This window comes from Anser brachyrhynchus (assembly GCF_964034855.1).
Source record: "Anser brachyrhynchus genome assembly, chromosome: 9".
Taxonomy (NCBI): Eukaryota; Metazoa; Chordata; class Aves; order Anseriformes; family Anatidae; genus Anser; species Anser brachyrhynchus.
This window is the reverse complement of record NC_137703.1, coordinates 17630896-17653184: the sequence shown is the minus strand read 5'-3', so window position 1 is coordinate 17653184 and position 22289 is coordinate 17630896. Positions and strand designations below refer to the sequence as shown.

Genomic DNA, 22289 nt, shown 5'->3' with positions numbered 1-22289 from the left:
TCAGCTGTGGTCTTCAGCTCACTGCTTTCAGCATCTTAACACAAGCCCAGTTTACAGAACATAATAAAGCAAAACAGAAGGCTTTATTTCTAACCAAATCTATTTATAAGTGTTAGAGGCCATGTATAAGGTAGTTTGGTTAAAGACTTTGGGCCATTTCTAAAAGTAGGGCTTGTAACCCTGATGGTATCAGTAAGAGAAAACGTGCAAACAGGAAAAAACAAAAAACAAAACCGATCTTGCTCAAAAAATGAGACCTAAATATAGCATCATTCTTCAGAAATGCCTGAGAGCAGCCCACGTGTTTCTCCAAAGCAGACTGCTTTCACAGGTTATAGTTACCAACAGAAACCAAAGCCAGAGAGCGGGAAAGCTAAGTTTATCCAACCTCTGCAGTCTGAAGCAGGACGGAAGTGCAACTTGCTTACAGCAAGCTTTCATGAGAGTCCCACTCCTGCTGGGAGGAAATGGACATCTCTAAAACGTGTCCCTCATTTTCTTCTCTACAAAGTGGTCATCATTGATAGCTAGGATCTAAGAGGGAAGCTCTTAAATCCAGTTTCCAGTGCATAGGGTGAGATACATAAATTTATATTATTTAACATAGGCCCAGTATTCAGACTTTCCAGGAGAATTGAAACCAGAGACACTGAAAAACAGAGAACAAAAACAAGAAAAAGAAAACACCTGTCTTTTTACACACAACATGTAATTAGCTGATACAACTCACTTCAGCAAAGGTCTACATGAGACTTGGGAAAGGATTAGACATTTACACAGATAATGAGAATATCCAGATCAACAAGACACACCAATGTTTGCAGAGTACAATCTCATTTCTTAGAGCACAAACTGATCTCTGGCAGATGGATGTAGGGAAAGCCTCCTCAGGGCAGGCTGCCCTGTGATTTCCTCCTTAATTTTATTGTACCCTCTTCTGAAGTACTGCTGCATATGGGAAACTAGATTATATATAGCATTAGTCTAGACTACCAGTTCTCTGTTTGAGGTTGTATATAGGGATCTTTGTTAAGAAATTCATGTACAATGCACATTTCCCTGATCTTTAATAACATAACTATTAAACATATTGCAAAAAAGCTAACATAGTATCTCAGCATTACAGTTGCTGTGAAAGATGACTTGCAAGACATTTAATGCTAGAGCAAATGGATGTAAGCAATACATGGGGACAGTGCAAGCACTGAAAATATTAACTAGATGAATTTGATAAAGGAAAAATGCAAAAGCAAACAAAAGGAAATAAAATCAATTTTGCATAGTCCACTGAGGAACTTCAAGTCAAAGGCAGCAAGCCAGCCATTCAAACTAGAACTTAGTTCGCTAGCATTTCAAAAGCAGAGACTCCATGACCCCAGCTAAGTGTAAGCAGGCTGCACAAGCCATCGTTTAAGCCCTCATCAGTGGTGAAAGTAACCACCATTTTGTTAGGTGCCAGTGAAGCAGATGTCACAGCAGAGCAGCCTTCCTGCCCTCCTCTGGTAACTAGAGTAAGCATCGAGTGTTGAGTTTGCTACATTTTTATGGAGATAAAACTTTTAGTAAGCAACAGAGATTCATGATTTTATGTCTACTGATCCTTGAAAGACAATGTATGCACTCAGAACATGCAGTTTACCAGGAACCTAGGTCCTAAATTTCTAAATGATGCCAGACTATACAGCTTCTCTAGCAGCTTGCTGTTTTCATCACTCATCAGTTGAGGAAATATTCTTGTTTTCTTCATCATCAGGCATATCTTTTAGCTGTTGACGAGCAAACTCCTCAAATACCATCTCTGCATCACTGAAATTGAAGAAACACAGGTGTTTCAAAATGATGACAGCCATTTTTTATACCAGTAGACTGAAAGCAACATGCTGGAGGAAGAAGAAAAGCCTGGAGCAGTCTCTGGTGATGTTTCTTTTATCTCCAGAGGGATTTGGATCATATTCCCACACATACTATCTTCGTTGGTGCTATTCTAAGATAGTAGGAAAAGCAGTTGATGGAACAAAGCAGGACACAAACTGAGGAGGTTTTCATGAACCTCCTGTACCGAACCATGCTCATTCCAGCTTAATATCTATCAGCTAGCTGAACAGTCTGCAGCCTGAAAGGGTCTTTGTCTTGAATTAAAATGTGAAACCTTTCATCCTTATTTCTTCTGTGCTTAATAGGTTCAACCATGTGCCTATATTTTGAGTTCCTAAAACTACAGAGCATCAGCTGACCACAGATATCTCTTTCTGTCCAGCTGTCAGGCAAAACATGGTCTCAAGCGACTTTCACATGGTCGGTCATTGCTGTTCAACTGATAGCAATAACTTGTCAAGCCACATTAATTTTTTAAGCTCACACTCTGTGAACCCTGTGGATTTTTGAACAATTTTGAGGAGCTTTCAAAGAGTCAATGCACAGCTGCAGTTAGAATTTGAAATACCATTAAAAGAAACTTACCCATCCTTCCCTGCAGTCATCAGCATGCAGTAAAGGAGGAGAAAAGATACAGCAAATAGTTAGAACAGTGGATGCTAAAAACAGCAAAATATTTATAAACAAAACAGTGACAAGCAGCAGGATTTGCAGCAATACAAGAAATTCTGGAAAGTCTCAACATGTATGTGCACACACCTGCCAAAGCAAAACTAGGTCTCCCCAATGGAAGAGCACCCCAGCAATGTTGCCTAAGACATCAGAAGAGCTGAGAAACAAACAGATTTTTCCCATTTATGCTTGCTAGCAGTCACACCTGAGAGAAACATCTGTGCACACGCTTCTCAGATGACAGTGCTCGCCTGACATTAGTCTTAATTGGTCTGTCACTGTGGTTTAAGTAGCCAGCTGATGGGAAGACGTTCTCATTCAATAAACTTGAAGGTACTGAAATCAAACAGAGGCTGTAATACAGAAAGGATTAGGTGGCCTCTCATCAGGCAGATTACGCATATGAGAAGCAATACTCCTGATTTCATCCTTGCCTAAACATAATCCTGGGACCTCTGGCACTTTAATGTGTTCCTTTGATGGGATCTTCGCTAACCACACTGTAACAAAACAGCGTTCAGGCTTGCTAGCAGGATCCCTTGGAAGGTGTTTCAACATGGCCTGAAGTAAGCAGAACAGACTACACTGCAGTGAAGAAATGGGAACATGGATTGTTTTGCTCTTACAGTTACTTAAGCTTTAGCAAGAAACAGTTGCTTCACTGGCTTATTTCTCATGAGTTTAAGTGAGGGAGCAAAGTGCACTAAAGCCATTGTTCCACAGAAGTCACCAGGGATTTGGGATGCCTTGGTGATTGGGTAACCTGGAGACTTCCCGCCCACAACACACAGAAATCAAAGGCAACAAGTGGTGATTAGCACTGCTGGAAAAGTCAGCATTACAAGTGTGCCAAGTAGGGCACTGTAGCCAAAATGCCTCAAACGACAGATCACGTAAAAGCGTTCATGATGGTATTTATCCAGACTCGGAAAGGATAGCTTCCTCTACTCACAGAGGCCAAGATGAAGTCTGGAAAGTCTCAGTGCACCCGTACTTGATTGAAATGGATTTAAAATGAAACGTTTAGAAGTTTTAAAGTTTCCAACACATAAAGCAGGGTTGTCATTTTATTTTCCTCCAACTTGTAGTCTTTAAATAGTCCACCCTCCTTCCCCTCTCCGGAGTGTACTCGTTACTATGGGAACAGTGACATTAATGATATGGGCAAAGCTGAACAACATCCACCAATGTGGTTGGAAGTTGATTTTACAGAATGGGCTGAGGGGAGAAAGAGGTATTGCTTTGGCAAGGCAAGTTCTTTTCTGTCAGATAAGTACTTACTGTATCAATACAAAGGTAGCGTGGCAGTATAGTAATACTTCTCATATAGCTTATATATCAGATTACATTCACAGATGCATGGACACTATTTTACTTCGAGGCTGCTGTAGGCTTGTTAAATGTCTATATTACCACTCTAGGAGGAATTAAGTCCACTCCACAGGGTTATTGTGCTGTCCCATGGTTTATTTAGCATTAAAACACTGAAGAAGTCTCAGGAACCTGAAAATGGGTTGTTGGGTTTTTTTTTCTCCTTATTTTTAACTGGCATCCCAGCAATCATTTTGAGGGCTGGGATGGGAGGGGGCTGTGTTCAAGGACAGATGAGGCTCCTGAACGTCATCATACCCTCTGCAGAGGGTTTTCTATAAGCTTTTATTATGCAGCCACAGGAATGACTCCATGTAATTAAAGTTGTGACATATGGTAATTTTCATTATAAGCTTGCTTTTAACCTCTTTTAGCTTTGTGGTGGAAAGAAAAAAAAAAAAAAAGTAGGTTATGTTACATTTCAAGACATTCAAGCCCTTTGAAAATTCACTAATTTCTGAAAGTTACAATATCAATCCAGGGTGGGAATAATGTTAATGTTAAAGGGATACGGTATTTATGGGTTTCTTGGAAGGAACCCTTTCATGCAAGTTTAACAAAGAAGCAGACAAATGACCATTTGTTGAATAACAGCCAAAACAAAGGTCAGTGTACAAGACATAGGCCCACAAAATGTGAAACCTCAAGACAAGGGCAAGAAAACCCCAGACCAAAGAACTCACGCTAAGAGCACAGCCTTGAAAAAAATCCCAGCAGAAGCTGGGCTAACTGCTGACAGGGAAAGGTCTTGAAAGCACAAAGAGACATGGCCCAGTTTGACTCTGTCTTTAAAAGAAACAGATCTATATCCATTTTTGTCAACAGGCAGAAAAGACAGGCTGCCAATGTGACAGGAGCTGCTTTGCCTGAAAATAACCACCTGTGAAACACATGGGTCCAAAACCAGTACACATGTAACATGCAAATGCTGGCCTACAAGAAGTCCAAGACACAGAAGCTAAAAATAAACATGGGAAAGGAAAGGTAGCAAGAAGGAAGAGCAAGCAGTCAGCAAGAGCCATGCACTCTGACAGACCTGCTTTTTACTGAGGGATGACTGCTTCAGAGCAGACGGACAAATAAAAAGGGCAAAGCAATATACTGTGAAATACAGTACAGTGCAGCTGATCACACTTGCCCCCATTTGGCCCTAAAAAATAAAACTGTGTTCTTGTGAAGCTTATTTTTTCTGACGTTCTGAGGTTCTCTACACTCAAGTCAGCCCTGCACAATTAAATACACTGATGCTACACGTTTTGTTTATTTTTGCCATAAATCACTTCAGCTAGAAAAGAGAAAAGGATATTACCCCTCTGCAAGGAATAAGCCATAAAGTCACAGTATGTGACATTTCTAATTCCACCGTAGCCATGACTTTTCCTTTCTCCCAGCTGCAACATTAGTGACAGTCAAGTAAGAAGGGAGGTGCAATGGACAAATTGGTTACTGACTCATCAGTAAAAACAAAAAGGAATGGAAAAAGAAGATAAGGAGTGATCTCAAAATTCCCTGTGCATGCACCCTTGCCTACACCCATTGCACAGGCTGCTGAACAAGCCATCAAAACAAAATTATATCTTGTGGGGCCTTTAAGAGTCTAAACACTGTTTGCTGAAGCTCCATCTCTGCAATTAAGTCTTGTTTTGCTCGATTCCAAATTGGATGTAATTTCACTAATGAAGCACGTCTTATTTTTCAGAGTTTATGACCTAAGGTGGCAGAATAAAAACTGCATCTCCAAAACATGAACTCACAATTAGAAACGGTGATTAGGCACAGGACACGGAAAGCCAGTAAGAGTTTTAGTTTACCGTCTTCACTCGGGAGGCTGTTTTATTCCCTGTAATGAGCTGAGACACCACAATCCAGCACAGTTTTCAAATCAGTTATGCAGGCTTCAGAGAAATTTTCTTTTGTGTTAGTTTTCTTGTTTGAAGAGAAAGCATTTATTTCTCCAGTTAACTGTTTGTAGGGCTTTCCCATGGGATAGCTCCTGAAACTAACTGCATTTCTTTTTCAAGTTACCCAAAACCTGCAATTTCCATCTGAAGAAAATGCATGAACCACAGCTGTCTTCTGACAGAAAGCTCCTAGAAGGACTTTGATGTAGCAAACAATATGTGGGCTGCGCCTTTGGTAAGAGGATGTGTTGGGGGAAGTGATCTGAGAAATATTAAAGTTTTCCATTTCCCTTGTAAGTCTTCTGCCCACATCCTTTTGAGTGTACTATATAAAAGAGTATATCAGCCATCCTTCGAAACGATCTTAGAAGGGAGAACTGACTTCCATTCTTCCTCAAGCTACAAATGCTTCTGCCAAAATTATCTGCCTGAAGCACAGAAAATAAAAATGGGGTGGTTGCATTAACACCAAAACATGGTGTCATGTCCAAAAAAATCCACACTGTTCCAAAAATACACACAGAATTCTTTACGGTTCCCTGATCCTCTAAATAGTCCGTGTTTAACATTTTCAAGCTTTTCTCTGAACCCATGAAAGCCCCAGTTGCAGCCCTGAGCTGCCCCCCCCAGCACCTCTGCCACGCGAGGCTCCCCGTGGACACTAGATGGCTCTCACCAGCCACCTTTCCTGGGCCCACCAGCACCAAAAAGGTCCCTGGCCTTCGCCAAGCTTGTAGCCAGGGGGATTCCTGCAGGAAAGTCTGAGGGAAATACTTCAGTATGTGCAAGCTACCGGGACAGCCATGAAGACCCTTTCCAAAGCCGCTCTCCTACCACGAATCCCGCCTTGAGCTCACGATCAAGCGAGCAGCAACCTCAGTGTTTTGCTGGCAGAGCTTTGCCAGCCCGCAACACGGAACAGAAGCCCACAGCACGGGCACAGCTGTGCCAACAGCAGCATTTGCCCCACAGCAGCTTCCCCAGCGTGGTCCAACCTTATGAGCCCTACAGACCAGCCCTGAGGACCTGATTTCTGGAAGCAGATGCAGTCTGCATGCAGCTGTATAGCGAGTGCCCTGTGCTACCCTTCAGCGACGGGGCTGCCTTCCCTCCGGCCACAGCAGAATGGGAGCGAGGGGAAAACAGGCATTGTGGATTTGTGCTGACGGTACTTCCTGGACTCACCGTGCTGCTCTGATGGAGGTGCCAATGCACAAAAAACTTCTCCTATGAGCACGCTCTGTGTCTGTGCTGAGAGGCCCTGCTGGCACAGCTAACAGCAGAGGTTTTCTAGGGGAAATATGAGTTTCCTATGGTGCAATTCCCTCACACTGATTCCTAGCCAGAGCACCTGAGGATAGCCAGTCTCTCTTCTTGCCACTCAGGTTTGAGTCCTCCAACAACTGGTAATAGAATAGTTCAGATGGAAGGGACCTTCAAAGGTCATCAAGTCCAACTGCCTGACCATTTCAGGGCTAACCAAAAATTAAAGCGTATTATTCTGAGGGCATTATTCAAATGGTTCTTGAACACTGACAGTCATGGGGCAAGCACCACTTTGCTGGGGAGCCTATTCCAGTGTTTGACCACCCTCACATTAAAGATTTTTTTCCTAATGTCTAGTCTGAATCTCCCCTGGTGCAGCCCCGTGCCGTTCCCTCATGTCCTTTCATCAGTTATCAATGGGAAGAGACCGGCACCTCCCTCTCTGCTTCCCCTCCCCAGGGAGCTGCAGAGAGCAATGAGGTTGCGTGTTAGCCTTCTTTTCTCCAGACTAGACAACTCAAGCGTCCTCAGCCTCACCTCACAGGACATCTCTTCCAGCCCTTTTACCAGCTTTGTTGCCACCCCCCCTCCAGATGCTTAACATCCTTTTTATGTTGCAGAGCCAGAACTGTACACAATATTCAAGGTGAGGCTGCACCAACACCAAATACAGTGGGAGAATCGCCTTTTTTGACCAGCTGGCTTTGCTGTGTTTAATGCACCCCAACCATTTAACACAACAAGGACTAAATCACCCCTTTCTAATGCTTCCAGTACAGAACATAGAACCTATCCCGGGTAACTCCTTTCATAGGCTCCTCCATCTTCTTCTAGTAGTCATGTTCCTAGATACAGTGGCTTTAGATAAGTTTAGATATTTAGATAAGTTTAGTGGTTTTAGATAAGTTAGCCCAATGAAAAAAAAAATGCAGTGCAGAAGCAGCCCTGGTTTTATGTTTGAAGCCTACACAACTCCATCCAAACACAGATGGCAGGACAAGGTGACTCATCCAGAACAATCCCAACATTGAAAGCTGGCATAATCTTTTGTGTTCAATAGCTGCCCCAGATGCTGTACAGGAACTTCTGATTTAGTCTAAGCACGTTGCAGTTTCCATACGTTCACCATTACAGAACAGAGCCAGTCAGGAACTGAGGAAGCAGGAAGACAAATGCTCAAGACAACCTAAAGATTTGGCATCCACTCCTAAGATCCAATATTCCCTGGGAAAGGTAGCTCCTTACACTGTACCATGATTTATATATATATACATTTATTTATATATATATTATATATATAAATTATATATATATTATATATATATATATATGTGTATGTATATACACATACATACATATATAGAGAGAGACACTGGCCAATGCCACGTAAACATAATAGGGACACTGTAAAATCCTGAATGGTTTTATCACCTTATAACTTTGCTTAGAAATATTTTGCTTTTTATAGTGTTGTGTGTCTTAGGCATTTTCTGTGACATTCTCATTTGCTATATTAGAATCTGGATAGCAACTGTTAACAGCTGCATCCAGGGCATTTTGCACAGTAGTCATGAGATTTAACTGTGCAGTGTTTCCTTAAGCCCCTGTGCTTTCAGTTGTGATTCCACAGATGAAAGACAAAGGGAACATGACCCATTTCTACCTTCTTCCATCTCAGCATCCCTTCTCCCTCTTACACTGTGCCTTGAGGTTTTCTCTCCCATACACATGCAGCAGCCCCCAGCGCTGGCTTCCAGACACTAAAGGCTAAATGTCTGCAAGCCTAGCAATGGTAAGAACTCACCTGAGACAATAAAAAAAGGCAAAAATGAGGCACAACTGACCTGCTGGGTTCTTTTCCTCGGGTTTGGGGTGCATGAGACGAAACGGCAGCTCTGTGCCCACTTCACTTTGGGGAGAAGAGAGAATGCATCAAATCCACAGCCCCAGTCATGCCTGGTTCAGTCTCCCTCCCAGCTCAGGCCAGCTCAAGCCTTCAACTCCAAATTTACTCATTCTTTCATCATTTTTCTAATCCTAACTCCCCCTTCAAAAAGAGTTAAGCTCAGATTTCTCCACAAAAAAGAAACACAAAACACATATGCATATCCACCATAATAAGCTGGGTTTATTATGTGCTGAACATTGCGTGCACATAAATTTGATGCATTTTTGCAATTGCCTCATTTTCACAGCTGAATTTGCATATTTCTTATTTCTATCAGCTTAAGGGATAGTTAGGGAGGTGGGAAGGAGAATAAGAGGGTAAGAAGACAAATTAAGAGCTATGGCTACATGGTCTGAAAAGAAGACTCTTACCTGGAAGTGAAGTCTCCCAGCATACTACAGAAGACGACAAGAAATATATAAGCCTATTTAATGCCTTCCCATTTTGGCACTCTAGCAAATAGTGTTTTACTGGTGGACTATTGAAATCACCTCCCTCGTATATTCTTACTTGCCTCAAAGCTTAACCTCCAAATACACTTGTTTTTTAAAAAAGGCGACTTTAATTTTTCATATCCTTCCCACGGTGAAAGAGTAAGTTTCTGAACCCCTGACCAAGCGTTAGCAAGGCTCCTTTGCTGAGGGCCTGAGAGTCAAAGGACATGGGCAATCCAAGCGGACCACAGAAGGCAGCAGTCGTTTTTATCATGCTTTAGGCAAATCGTTGACTTATTTTTGTATTAGAAAGAAGGATAGATGAATTGAAGACAAATGTAAACAGTGACTATAAGCAACGCTTCTTATCCTCTTTTGCGCTGTATGCTGGGAACTATCTCATGGTGATACCATTAGCTTCTCCCATAAAACTGGCTCAGTACAGTACCTTAGCTACGGTATTTATGACTCTCAGGCAGAGTTGCACCTACCTTCTGCTCTGGGAGAACAAGAACAGCAACAAAGGTTCACACACAGTTTCACTTAAGCCTTCACAAACTAAAAATTATCGCAATGAAATAAAATTGCATTGCAAACCACAGGTTTCTACTTCAACCTCTGGTCATATGGCCAAAGTCTTATCATAGCTTTCCTTAAAAAAAAAAAAAAAGCTTAGCTTTCTATAGGTAAGGAAAGTAATCCAACACCTCTGGCTCAAGAAAACTTTTCTGGCTTTTTTTTAGGCCAAGAAATACACAACTTCAAGGAAGTTCATGCTTTAAAGTTAACCTAATATCCCTACAACATACGCTCTTTCTCTTAGGGTGGAGTGTCCTACCCTCTCCCCACTAGTCACTGGGGTACACGCACTTCCCTCTCCTAACTCTAAACAGATGTAGCAAGAAGTCTGGTACTCTTACCCCGAAACAGTGAGCTTCACTCGGACCTTGTAGGAAACGAGAATCCCCATCACTGTCTTGTCTATTCCATCCTTAATACTACCAGAGAAAACAAAGTGGTGTTAGATAGTACTGCAACAGAGCAGCAGTACGTGGCAGGAACGAGAACTAGATGAACATTTCTTTCTCCTAAAAACTATGGAGCAGAAGAGCCTTAGGGATGGCCAATACCTCTCCGGATCTGTGATCACGCTTTAGCCTGAACGACTATGATGGGTAGGTCATGCAATCAGATGGACCCATCAGGACAGGTACAAACATCTGATAGTTCAGTTTCCTCCATCCTCCCCTCTTCTTTATACCCTTTACCAGTTGGGACCACTTAAAACCACTCACATGGTACTAGAAGCCAAGTTGGTGTCCTCATCCTTCAGCTTTCCATCCAGGGCTATTTCCCGGGTCTGCCGGTTATTTGCTAGCAAGGGCAAAACTGTCAGTGTCTTGGTCAGGCTGCTGTTTGGCTGCACCTTCTCCCTGAAAATAAAGAGAGGCGAGAGGGAAAGCGATACACTCTGATCTGCCTTACAAACCCAACTAAGGTAATTTCAGAGCAGATTACAAAGCCATCCACAAGGAGTGGGATTTATCTGTCCAGATTTAGATGTCTACAATGCAAATGTCTACATCTGAACTAGTCAGAAAAGTTTCCTTCGTAATCAAACAAGTATTTGCAGAAAATCATTAATTTCACATTAAGGCATACATCTAAAAGTAGGTCAAACTATGCTGCAGACCTCTACATTTGGACAAAATGAATCCAAGTTTAGAAGACCAGTACAAAAAGGAAAACATGGCCCTAAGGTACAGAGCAAAAACCAGAAAAATATAAAATGTATGGGTGTACCCAACCCTCCTCACAAAGCAAAGTTCAATGCTGCACTGCCAACACACTGCAAGGCGTAACAGCAAGGGGTTCTCCACACCATCAACAGTCCCCGAGGTTTTTGTGAGCTAAGGCCAGCAGAAACCAAGTGAAGTGTTGTGAGAAAGACTGACACCAAGCTAGAGCATCCAGCATTTCCAGGCAAACAGCAGCACTTTAGACAAATGTTGCAGCTCTCTTTAAAGGTTTCAACCAATGGAGAGCCCTACATAGGCCCTGCTAAGCTTTTCCAGTAGGTAATTACTCTTCAAACAAAGTAGCTTTTCTGCAACCTCCCCCGATCTCTGAAAAAAGGAGCAGGGTACCTGCTGGCTACACGAAAAGGAGACCAGCTGCCTCGACTACAGCTGGTGTCAAGACACACACAATGTAAAGAGAGCAATGTAACAGCCGGCAACTGCCAGACTACGGCTAGGAGCACTTCCCGTAACTGAGGAGGGTAATTAAGAGGGAGGAAGGAGTGTAGCAAGAACGGATAAGCAGAATATTCACTCACTGTACTTCCTCAGCAGCTACCACTTTTGTATAGTAATCACTGGAGTACAAAACCACATTGGCAACCTGCTCCACTTGGCGAGAAAGAAGAAAAGGGACAATTAGTTGTGCGTAGGCATCAGAAACAACATAACTGTCCCACTGAATCTCAGGAATGGAAAACACGAAGACAGCAGAAAAATCCATACATTTAGAGTCTGAAGGGACCACCAGGTCAGGCAGCCTGATCTGGATAGACATTGGCCACTTGTGTGTTGCTGGTCTCTGTCTTGCCTGAAATACATCCAGCCTTGATTTGCAGATAACAAAGTCAGCAGCCCATGGTTTCCTTGGGGAGCCTGCTCTTTCCGTTTTGAAGATCTCCCTTTCTAAGTGTGTTTGCTTTCATCTCTGGTCACTGGTATCTCTTGTGTTTCTATAGCCTATGCATTTGCATTTATGAGACACCAGTATCAAGCAGACAGGATACCAAACTACAGTCAGGATCCTGTGGCAACAAATGATTTGTATTCTCCAGTCCTAATCTAACACCAGAAAGGATATGGTAGTTTTGACTGAAACACTGATGAGAGAATCTGAAACTACAAAGTCTTTTTAAGACAGGCAGATGCGTGCCAAGCTAAAAAAATATTTGGGAGTTACTAGACAGTGCATGCAAGACTGACACTGAATTGGCTACGAAACCCTCAGCTACTTTGTTCCTTTCCTGCTTTCTTTTCTCTTTCTCATCGTTTGTGTCTCAGATTGTCTTCCCCAGGCCCAAGAGCAACAGGGTTTGTGGGATGAAAACAAGCAGTCCTACAAATAAAGCATAGGCAGTACTGAAACTCAGGCCCTGCCCTCAGCTTCCTCAGGAGGAATTACACCATCACTGGCAGAGTGGCCATTCCTCACATTGCCAAACATTTCTGAAACCCCAGGCAAAACTGTACACAACCTGGGCATGTTTACTGTTAGCAGGAGCATCCCACTGACAGGGTAGCTCTTCCCACCAGCCTCCCAAAGAGGCAGATTTCCCCACAGCACCTGCCTTGCTTACCATAAGTGTCTGTCCCTTCCTGCTTAGATTGTACATACAGGTGCCCGAAATTAAGCCAGGCAAGTAACCATGAGTCAGGAAAAAGGCTGCAGTGTTTCACTTGATGAACAGCAGCAAAGAAACAGCAGCAGAGAGGGTGGATTAAACAAATTCCTGACGCACCCCATGCTGCCTGCTTAAGTAGTTACAAGCACTAAATTCTGGCTCTTTCAGCCCTCCCACCAAAGAGTCTTCCCACCCTAAGAGAATACCAGATAACAGTAAAAACCTACCCAGGACTTTGATCTTCTTCACTGTTTTCTCTGTGTTGTTGGTGACTGTGATAGTGACTGGAATGGGCTCGCCATGGTAGTACACCTAGGAGGAATTCAATGCTCAGAAACCCAGTCAGGAGGCTTCTCCCAGGCCCTATACCACTCCAGTCCACACGAATTCAATCTCCTTCACAGAGACCATATAAGGCAAGGTGACCCTTCCTTCAATGATTTTGTCTCAAATGGCTGATAACAGTGTCCCAGGCTCCCCCAGCAGTAGCTACTGACAAAAGCTACATTAAAACCCTCGAGTGGTAGGGCAAGTCAGTCTCAGCTGAGACAGAGTCTGGGTAACACACAAAATAGCTGCTTTAGGCAGCAAAACACATATTGGTATTGAAATACTATGATGTTCATACCCCAGGGGCAAACTCCTCACCTCTTTACTGAGGCAAGCTTTCAAGTTTAACGGCTTGCTGGACATGAAGAATTGCCACGTGGTCTCTGCGCAAGGTTGGGGTCCTGGCTGTTCTGGAGCATATTGCACCTTTCGGATCAATAGGCGTGCAGAGTTCCTGAGAAGCAGCAGAAGACAACAGGGTGGTACGTTGTGCTTGGCAGAGGCAGGAGTTTTGCACTCATGTGCTTACGCTCAAGAAGTCCACTGGCAAGTGGAACAAAGCTGAACAAGCAACCACGGTGCATTACTGAACGTTCTGGCCCTCTTTAAGAGAGGCACAGCTGAAGACAGACAGACACATGTATTTTATTACCTCTTATGAATTCTCTCTTCCACATTCTCTGTTGAGAAAGCTTTCACCTCAAAGTCCACCCCGCAGCTCTGCCAGAAAGAAATCAGTGTCACAAGCCAAGAACATCTGCGGATGTTCAAACATCTTCCTGTACACTAGAAACTGGCAGATTCCTGCCAACTGCAAATTCTTCTGGCCTCCAACCATTGTAACAAACCCTCGCCAACTGGTGTGGCAGCGCTCACCTATTCCATGCTCCTTCTGATAAATAAGGCTTAGTTCCCAACCTCTGACAAATGACATCCCTACTCCTAAAAGGCTTTCTGTGAGAGCACTGTTGTAGAGGTCACAGCATGCTACAGGAGATAACACTGACCAGCCTGCAAGGCTCTTCGGTCCACCCTGAGTTTCTGAATTGGCTTTGTAATGCCAATACCTGACTCGGGGTCAAGCTTTTTACTTCCCGGTGTATAAGGGCTAGGAGCGATCAGGCCAAGCTGATCTTTGCTTTAACAGTCGCCTTCAACACTGCCATGGGACATCTGTGAGAGTCCCAGATAACTTCAGAGAAATATGTTAACTTTTGCTACAATATCAATCCTTCCGAAACACATAGCTTGTCCCTGTGGCTCTGCATTCTACAACTTGCATCCCATCTTGCCTGGTTTTAGTCTAACCCAGATGTTCAGAGAAGCATCCCGTGAAGTACAAAAGGACTATTTTAAATGCTGTCAGAAACCTTGCAGAACATCACATTATCTAGCGTTTTTTCCTCCAGGACTTTTGTTTTGTTTACACACGTGTAAAACAGCCTGTTTCTGTATTTGTTTTAATTCAGAAGCAGATCTTAACACATGCTATTTATAGGGATCTGTGAGAATTCAGGCACTCAGTCTCCTTTTCTCTCACGTGACTGACTAGCTAATGGAAGCCTGCCTGACATTTTTGTGTGTGTTATTTTGTGTGTGTCCAACCCACAAATCATGTGGTACCCTTAATGAAATTACAAGCACTGCAGATTTAGCAGAGTCTTGCAGCTATTGAACTACATTCCTTTTCTTATTCTGAGGAATTGAATTCCGACTCTGACCCACACTGTAGCTCTTAAAAGTCAGGTTCCTGACATTGGTGGCATAGCACAACAAACCCCAGTATCAACTTATTCCTCTCTCAAGTTAGCCAAATAAATTCACATGACGTTTTCCATACATCCTCAACCATGATAAGCACAAGTGTCCCATTTGTCTCACCTTATCAACATCACGAGGTGCAGGCTGCAAACAGACTGAACAAGGCAGGTAATCTGGGAACTGTGGGAACAAGGAGAGAAAAATAACCGAAAGCAATATTATGCAGATTTCCAACTCTGTGATATTCTAATTAACTTGCTGCTTACAAAAGGTACAAAACAACCATGAAGACAACAGGGCACTTGCTGTAATACAGTAATCCTTTGAAGTGCCAGCTGAGACAGAAGCTGAGCCTTATGCTAACCCTGTAACAAAGTCTTTGTGGAAGAGAGGGGCTAAACATAAAGAGTCAAGAAAAAGCTGACAAAAAGTAAAAAAAAAAATAAAAAAATCCAGACACGTGAAGCTCCTGAGCTAAAAACCAAGCACTAGAGGCACAGCTCAGATTAGAAGCTGGGACATGTGGCTCCCCACCCAGGATCATCAACATTGCTCACAGCTGTGCCAGTCATCACTGCTCACATGGGCTCGAAGCTTGAGCAAAGCATTCTCTATTCTGGAAACACAGCTAAGGCTACGAAGACCAGCCAGCCACCAGCCAGTGTCCATTTGCTTCTGGACTAGGCAGGGCCAGCAACTTCAGACATCAGCTGGGAAGACTGCAGAGCAGCTCATGGAGACATGGAATGCAACACCCCATCAAAGAATCCAGCAGTTTGGAGATCACTGGGTTGTATTTGAGTGGTCAGCAACATATGACAGGTACCTATCCACTGAGCAGATTCAAAGACTTATTTATTGTTATTTCAGAATATGTGGTTTTCAAACCTGGATCTCCCTAAGGAATGCTAAGGCAGACATGTCAGTGACAGTACTGGAAGCACGTCCTGTCAGATTCAGAATTTGGCAATGAGCTGTTTACAATGTCTGGTAACAAGCTTTTCATTTGTTTGTTTGATTAAAAAATAAAACTTTCTTTTTTTTTCTTTTTTTTTTTTTTAAAGGAAGAACTTGACACTTCCTTTGTAACCACTGTGGCAATGGTATAAAGTATTCCAACCCCCCTGGAATTGGGAAGACATGGATATTTGGAGCTGTGGCTAGCATAAGGCCATTGTGTAACTCCTTGCCTCTTACAAGTACATTTCACACACAGTTAGGACAGTTAGGATATTCTTGCAGTTTACCACTTGGTAATAAAAAAAAATGGTACATTGCCTTTTCCTCAAAACTTGAGCCTCACATAATACGAACTTAATATTAATCCCTGTCTTCAGTCCCTCACTGAGTGTCAACAGCCCAGTAATAAAAGACAAGGAGGAGAGGGTCAGAGGCTCTTACAGGATACTCACTGTAAAGAAAAAGGGATAGGCATTTTTCCCCAGCTTCTTTAACAGAGATTCCTGCAAGTGGGTGAGAGAGTCTGGCTTGTCAGCAGGTGGGTACAGCTGGACCCTAGAGAAGAACAGATCCCGTCGGAAGGTGAGGCCGATCACATCAATGTCTTCCTGGCCATACCGGAAAGCACAGGTCAAGGTCACGTACACTGAAAAGAAGCAAACGACAGGTAAAGCATGCAGCAGACTAACAACATAGCCAGGGTGGGATGTAAAATCCTGCACTGGAGTCATGGAAACCCATTTTAACACTGTTATATGTGGTATGAATCCTATCTGGGTTATACAAGAACATATGTTATGTTGAATAAGAAGCCCATTCATTGGGGAAGAGTTATATTAGAACCATTTTACATTGCTATAATGGTACAGACTCCAACACATATGTTGCATAAACTCTCAAACCTTTTTTCCCCTTGATCATTGCAGGATCCACCAATACAACACCATCTGAAAGAAAGGCAAAAAAATGAAGAAAGATTACCAGAGAATAATCAGGGTTAAGAGAGCAGAAAGGATAGCGCGTATGCTTGTGGACTTACCTATAGGTTCCACAGTCCCCATGTTGTCAACAAAGTCACGCTTTCCCAGGTAGATGGTCAGCTGTAGGGAGAAGTAGTACATGGTTGAAGTTCATAGTGTTGATAATTTGGAGAGGGGGTGGGGGGGCAGAATGGAAAACATGGTGTGGAGCTAGAAATCTTGTAGAGAACGATTCCATTTTAAACTTTTACTTTTTTTCCCAAACGAACATGCGATCCCCAAAAGACAATGTTGCTATTCACATGTTTCAGGACTTCAGAAGAGAGAACCTAATGTGTAGAAGAACAACACAAATACTCATGGGATGGGACAAAGAACTATGGATTTAAAAATTTTTGATGCCATCAGAAACATAGTGCATCAGCTTTGTTTTAAACATTTACAGGCAGGAGTACAATCTAGGAGGAGTGAGAGGGGAGCTACCTTCCTATGCAAGACCTACTGTAAACTTGGTTTATATTGTGTTTTCAAACTTAGCACTAAACACAGACCATGGTCCTTCTTCAGAAAAAAACAGTAAGGGCAGGAAAGATTTGTAATGTTTCCAGCCTGACTACAACTGAAATTCATACCTACTTAGACCCATTATTATGGTACTTACAGCTTTGTCACGGCTGCTTTTTTTGAAGATAACTTGTTTTTGAGGGGAACCAGCATTCTTCCCTGTCTTTTGAGACTCAGGGCAGCTCATGGCCAAAGATGGGTACGTGACCGTGGATGAATGACGCTTTTCTGCCCCAAAGGCTCCTGGGAGAAATATCAGGAGAAAAAAAAGGATATGTGGATGAGATAAAACTAATTTCACCTGGTGGGTACAGCATTCTACTCCCATGGTATAGTTCACCAAATGGACTATTTAAATGGGTATTCAAGTGCAGCACAGATGGTGGGCTTTTTTTTTTAAATAAGGAACTGCTAAAATGAAATCTATTTAAAAACAGCTCTTCAGAAACATTACAGAAGACCTAGAACTCATTTTTAAGTCAAATTCAAAAATTCAGTAGATCAGTTGAAAATATATGGGGGTGAGAGAGAGAGAGAGCTTGGCCTCTGCAGAGATTTGTAGAGAGATAGTTTGTGAAAAAGTCTGCAGGAGTAGAGATGAAGGTAAGCTGGATCAACACAAGGTACTTCAATTTTCAGAAGGTACATGAAGATTTGTCATCAGAGGCTCTAAATTGAGATAAGAAGAAAGTTCAATCTCAGCCAATTGAATAAAATCTAGGAAATGATATCAATACATGTGAGTTTTGGCTGCTTTCTGGGTTTTTCAAATTTTCACCATTGCAAGTATACAATAGCACAGCAGCATCTGTCCTGGGACATTTGCTATTGAACATAGTCTTGAATGAATGCAAAAAAGCCTAGATAAGGAGTGAATAGTGTGCCCACAAATAGAAAACCACCTTTGATTGTCAAAAAGTTGTCTGTGCTAAGTTGGAGGAGTGCATCATGAAAGAGACCGGATATGCACCGAAATACCGTTTATTCTATGACAGCAAGTGCAAAGTATCACACTTGAGGAAAATGCAGCCACAGTCTGACATGTACAATCATAATTGTCACTATGTAGGAAGAAAGTCTTGACGTAACCAGAAAAGTTATTAGGAAATTAACCAAGAGCATAACAGAGAATGTCATTTATGCTATTTTAGAACCCCTGATGTATAAGCATCTTGGAGACAGCATGCTTAGTTTAAGACCCAGAAAGGCGGTATATATTGGTAAAGAGTCAGACCAAACCCAGCATGAGAACTCATCTCTTCCACCGTAAATTTCCTAAATCAGAACTGAATGTAAACCATTACTTTCAGAGTATCACTGAATTTGAAACAGAAAGCACCTTAATATAACAGTCCAGCTACTTGCCCAGGAAAGTAACAAGTATAACTGGGGGGTAAGGAACAACTTGCACTGAAAAACAAAGCAAAAAGGTGCAAGCAACAAAGCAATAAGATTCTTCAGGGGAAAAAATAAGAAAAAAAAAGGCGAGTGGAAGGACCAAAAGGACAGATGTCCAAAAAAGATGTCCAGAAAACTTGAGTGGTGCAAAATGGAGAGACTTTTGTTTTTCACTTTGTCTTAAGTCAAAAACTATCAGCATCCAATTAAGTGGACAGTAAATTGAATATAAAATGAATCTTTACCCATATAACACAAGATACAAAAGTACAATGCGTTATTGCAGAAGGCTCTGGAAATCAACAAGGTAAATAGATTCACAGGATTAGACATTCAGAGGGAAAAGGTTTTTGACATATGTTGGACAGGATGATCCAGGTGCAACCCTAACCCCATAAGACACTGAAGCTGAGAAGCAGCATCAGGAAAGGATGATGCTTCACGTGTTTTACTTGTACCCTTCTCCCTTCTGTACACCGTTGGAATCAGCGTACTTTGATATGACTGTGTATGACTGCTTGCAGTTTTCCTCTTCTGGTTTTCTACTTGCTTTTCCATTTTAAAACTGTTCCAAGAATAGAAACGGTTTCTATAACGTATTTGCAAACTCTACGCTGCAGAAAAAGGAAATACTTCCCTTAGACCACTTGAAGATGTAAGGTGGAGATTAGAGACAGGCATTACATCTGCTCGAGAATCTGTATTTTATGAAATATAAGTAGGTTTTCCAAGTCTGGAGTAGTATTTGTGGTCAAGCAGTCACCCTATTCACACTCTAGACCCAAAGAACAAACCAGCAAATAACATTAAATACCTTGCTGTGTTCCGAACACCACAGGAGCTGCCACAGGACAAAGTCGTGAATCTTAAACCGCTGAAGAAAGATGAATTTTCCACGCAGTTGTGTCCTATGCTTCTTCCCATCAACCAGAGAAAATCACTAACCTCTTAGCCAAGAAGGAAGACAATTTGTAGGGGATTTGAAAGCACGTCTCTAGTTGCGTCCTTCCAGGTTTTCAAGAATTAATCCCCCTCCAAGAGCAAATATTGTACCTGGGCTAAGATTCAACTGGAAAGTGGTTAAGTCAGCAACATAAAGCATTACCTAAGGAAGCCCAGATCGTCAATGAACAGGTCTACAATGTCATCATCACATGCTTTGTAAGACTGCAGACTTACACAGAACAGGATGGTTACTGAAAGCAGCTTTATTCTAAAGCTCTTCCTCTATCTTCTCCTTCCTAGGGTTGCAAGTCACCCAGCCTGATAAGAAGCTAAACATAGAAGAGCTGTTTATGAAAAACGGAGTTTATAAAACAGCAAACTATCTATAAACACATACCATTAAAAAGGGCTGCAAAACATTATGAACAATATATTAATTCAATCACTAGGCAGTTTATCTATTATTGCTCCACCAACACCCCATTGGCTTGCTGTTGGGAAATACATTGCTCGCCACCTTTCCTCAGTTTGCTTACAGAAAGCGAGTCTCAGCACTGAGGATGTAAGACCCATGAACTTCAATCAGTTTAGCTTTACTGTTCATGAATGTTCCAAGAATGCTCCTCGACCCTCCCCCCTCAGTGATTTTAGTCTTGATATTCTACACAACATGCAATTTTTGTTTTGCAAGCTCCATGAACAGCTGTAGCTTTCCCTTGGGCTGCATCTGTTAGTCTGATTAGAAACATCATGTCGTGCCCTCGCCATTTGCCAGCCCGAATAGCACCCTCCACTGCCCACAATCCTGTGGTCACAGATCAAGCTTGCTCCGTGCAAACAATCACCAACATTTGCCTGAATGTAGAGGCCCCTGTACACAAATTATATAAAAAAAGAATGTAGAACAAGCATTCCTCAGCTCTGTCGTGTTTTCAAAAATTCTTGCCACGTTTTATTATCTAGAGGTGGATTATCTGGGGAGCTTAACGACTACTCTGGCAAACAAAAAACAACCAGCCCTAAAACAAGGAAATTCACGTGAGTTCTTGATGAAAAGCTAGATCCTCTTTGTAGGTGGTAGGGAAGAGGCCTCACAAATTACCCCAAAAAATTAATGCATTATATTCAATCACCAGTACCAAAGCAAAAAGGAGAGTTAGTTAACTCTGTGCTGCTGGCACTGCAAGATGATCAGCCCTCCAGGAGGGGAAGGGGCATTCCTGTTACTGTTGTTACTCCTCTGAGGGCCTGGGAGATGCAGGCACATGCGGCAAAGGTCTCTGGGAGAGCTTGGAAGGAGCTTCCCCATAACACAAATGCTTTCTGTGGCTGGAGAAAGATATCTCCCCCTACCCCCAACCACTTGAAGTGCAGCTCCACCTTTAGCAGAGAAGCAGTGCAGCGTGACAGCCTCCGCACAGCAGGTACCTTCATTTTCTCTTCTTCCCTCTGCAGGTTGAACCAGAAGAGTGGGCAATAAAATTAATTTAAAAAGTACAGCAAAATAAAAAAGTTGAAATTGGTCACTGGAATTTCCTAGAAACCATGCTCCTAAGGAATTTCCACTTAAAATGCTTAAGGTTTTAGCTAGCTAGCCATTATCCTTGAGAGTGTTGAATATTAGCCTATTTCATAACAGCATCAACAGGCAAAACAAAGCCCTTTAAGAATGTATGTCCATGTTGTAGAAAAATACAAGTGTAGTAGCCTAAATTATAGATGTCCTAAACCCATTCTGATCCTTCTCAGCAGAGCCTGCCGAGATTTTATTAATTAGCTTAATCTCCCAATAATCTTTCATCATGCTGACTTGTCATTTAGTGATCTGCTTTCCTGCAGTAACCCAGGGTCACCTGGCCTCTCGGTAGGAGCTTTTTGAGACGGACCTTCCGCCACAGCAATGGGCAGAAGGGAAAAGCACTGTCTGCAGAAATGCCTCAGAATACCGTGTTTTGCCTTTCCTTTTTGCTATGGTTCTCACTTCCAAGAGCTGGCCAGAAGGCTTCTTTACTTATGAAAAGGAGAGTGGTGAGCAAGAGCTCATGGTTGTATCTGGATGTTAGCATGTTAACAAAAGCAGCTGAAGGCTTTCCCTCATTGCTCTGAAGTAGGAACCAGAGCAGTATTCAACAAGGTTCAACAAGGGGTTGTGTGTTCTCCAAAGCATGCAACTCCTATCACTGTCTTAAAAATTTAAGAAGGTAGCAGTCAAAGTACCACAGGATAAAAAGCCTTCTATTCTCAGTGTCCAAAATAGAAATACTTAATTTCTTCAATTCAGTAATGTGTCCAAAACACCCAACAATACCTCAACCTTTCAAGGACAGCGACACTTAACGTGGCGAGACTTCCTTCAGTCTCAAGACAACATTCCTGAGACAGGGCAAAACAAGGTTGTATCTGCTGCATGTCCAGCTTGAAGCTAAGAGCATTATCCTCTTTCCCCCCCATACCAAATCCCAC

At 42.4% G+C, this 22289-nt stretch overlaps 2 protein-coding genes across 3 annotated transcripts in view; both read right to left on the bottom strand.

The window, feature by feature from the left end:
• DGKD (diacylglycerol kinase delta) overlaps nt 1-2745 on the bottom strand; it is a 69033-nt gene extending 66288 nt beyond the window's left edge. The window contains exon 1 of the mRNA XM_080605068.1: nt 2635-2745. Coding sequence (XP_080461194.1) covers nt 2635-2730 — 96 coding nt within the window. The 5' untranslated portion in view covers nt 2731-2745. The remainder of the gene's footprint in view (nt 1-2634) is intronic.
• SAG (S-antigen visual arrestin) lies at nt 851-22274 on the bottom strand. Of its 2 annotated transcripts, none has more exons than XM_080605112.1 (13): nt 17581-22274; nt 16979-17039; nt 16842-16886; nt 16392-16585; nt 15100-15159; nt 13871-13938; nt 13537-13672; nt 13116-13200; nt 11806-11878; nt 10763-10900; nt 10388-10465; nt 8930-8994; nt 851-1806 (listed from the first exon to the last, which is right to left on the bottom strand). In XM_080605112.1, exons 1-13 carry the CDS (start codon nt 17809-17811, stop codon nt 1763-1765), a joined length of 1278 nt encoding a protein of 425 aa, XP_080461238.1. In that variant the 5' UTR covers nt 17812-22274; the 3' UTR covers nt 851-1762. The 2 variants fall into 2 exon arrangements, with proteins under 2 accessions (XP_080461238.1, XP_080461239.1); XM_080605113.1 differs by lacking the exon at nt 851-1806 and adding an exon at nt 2889-6247.
• Nucleotides 22275-22289: the final 15 nt, after the last annotated feature.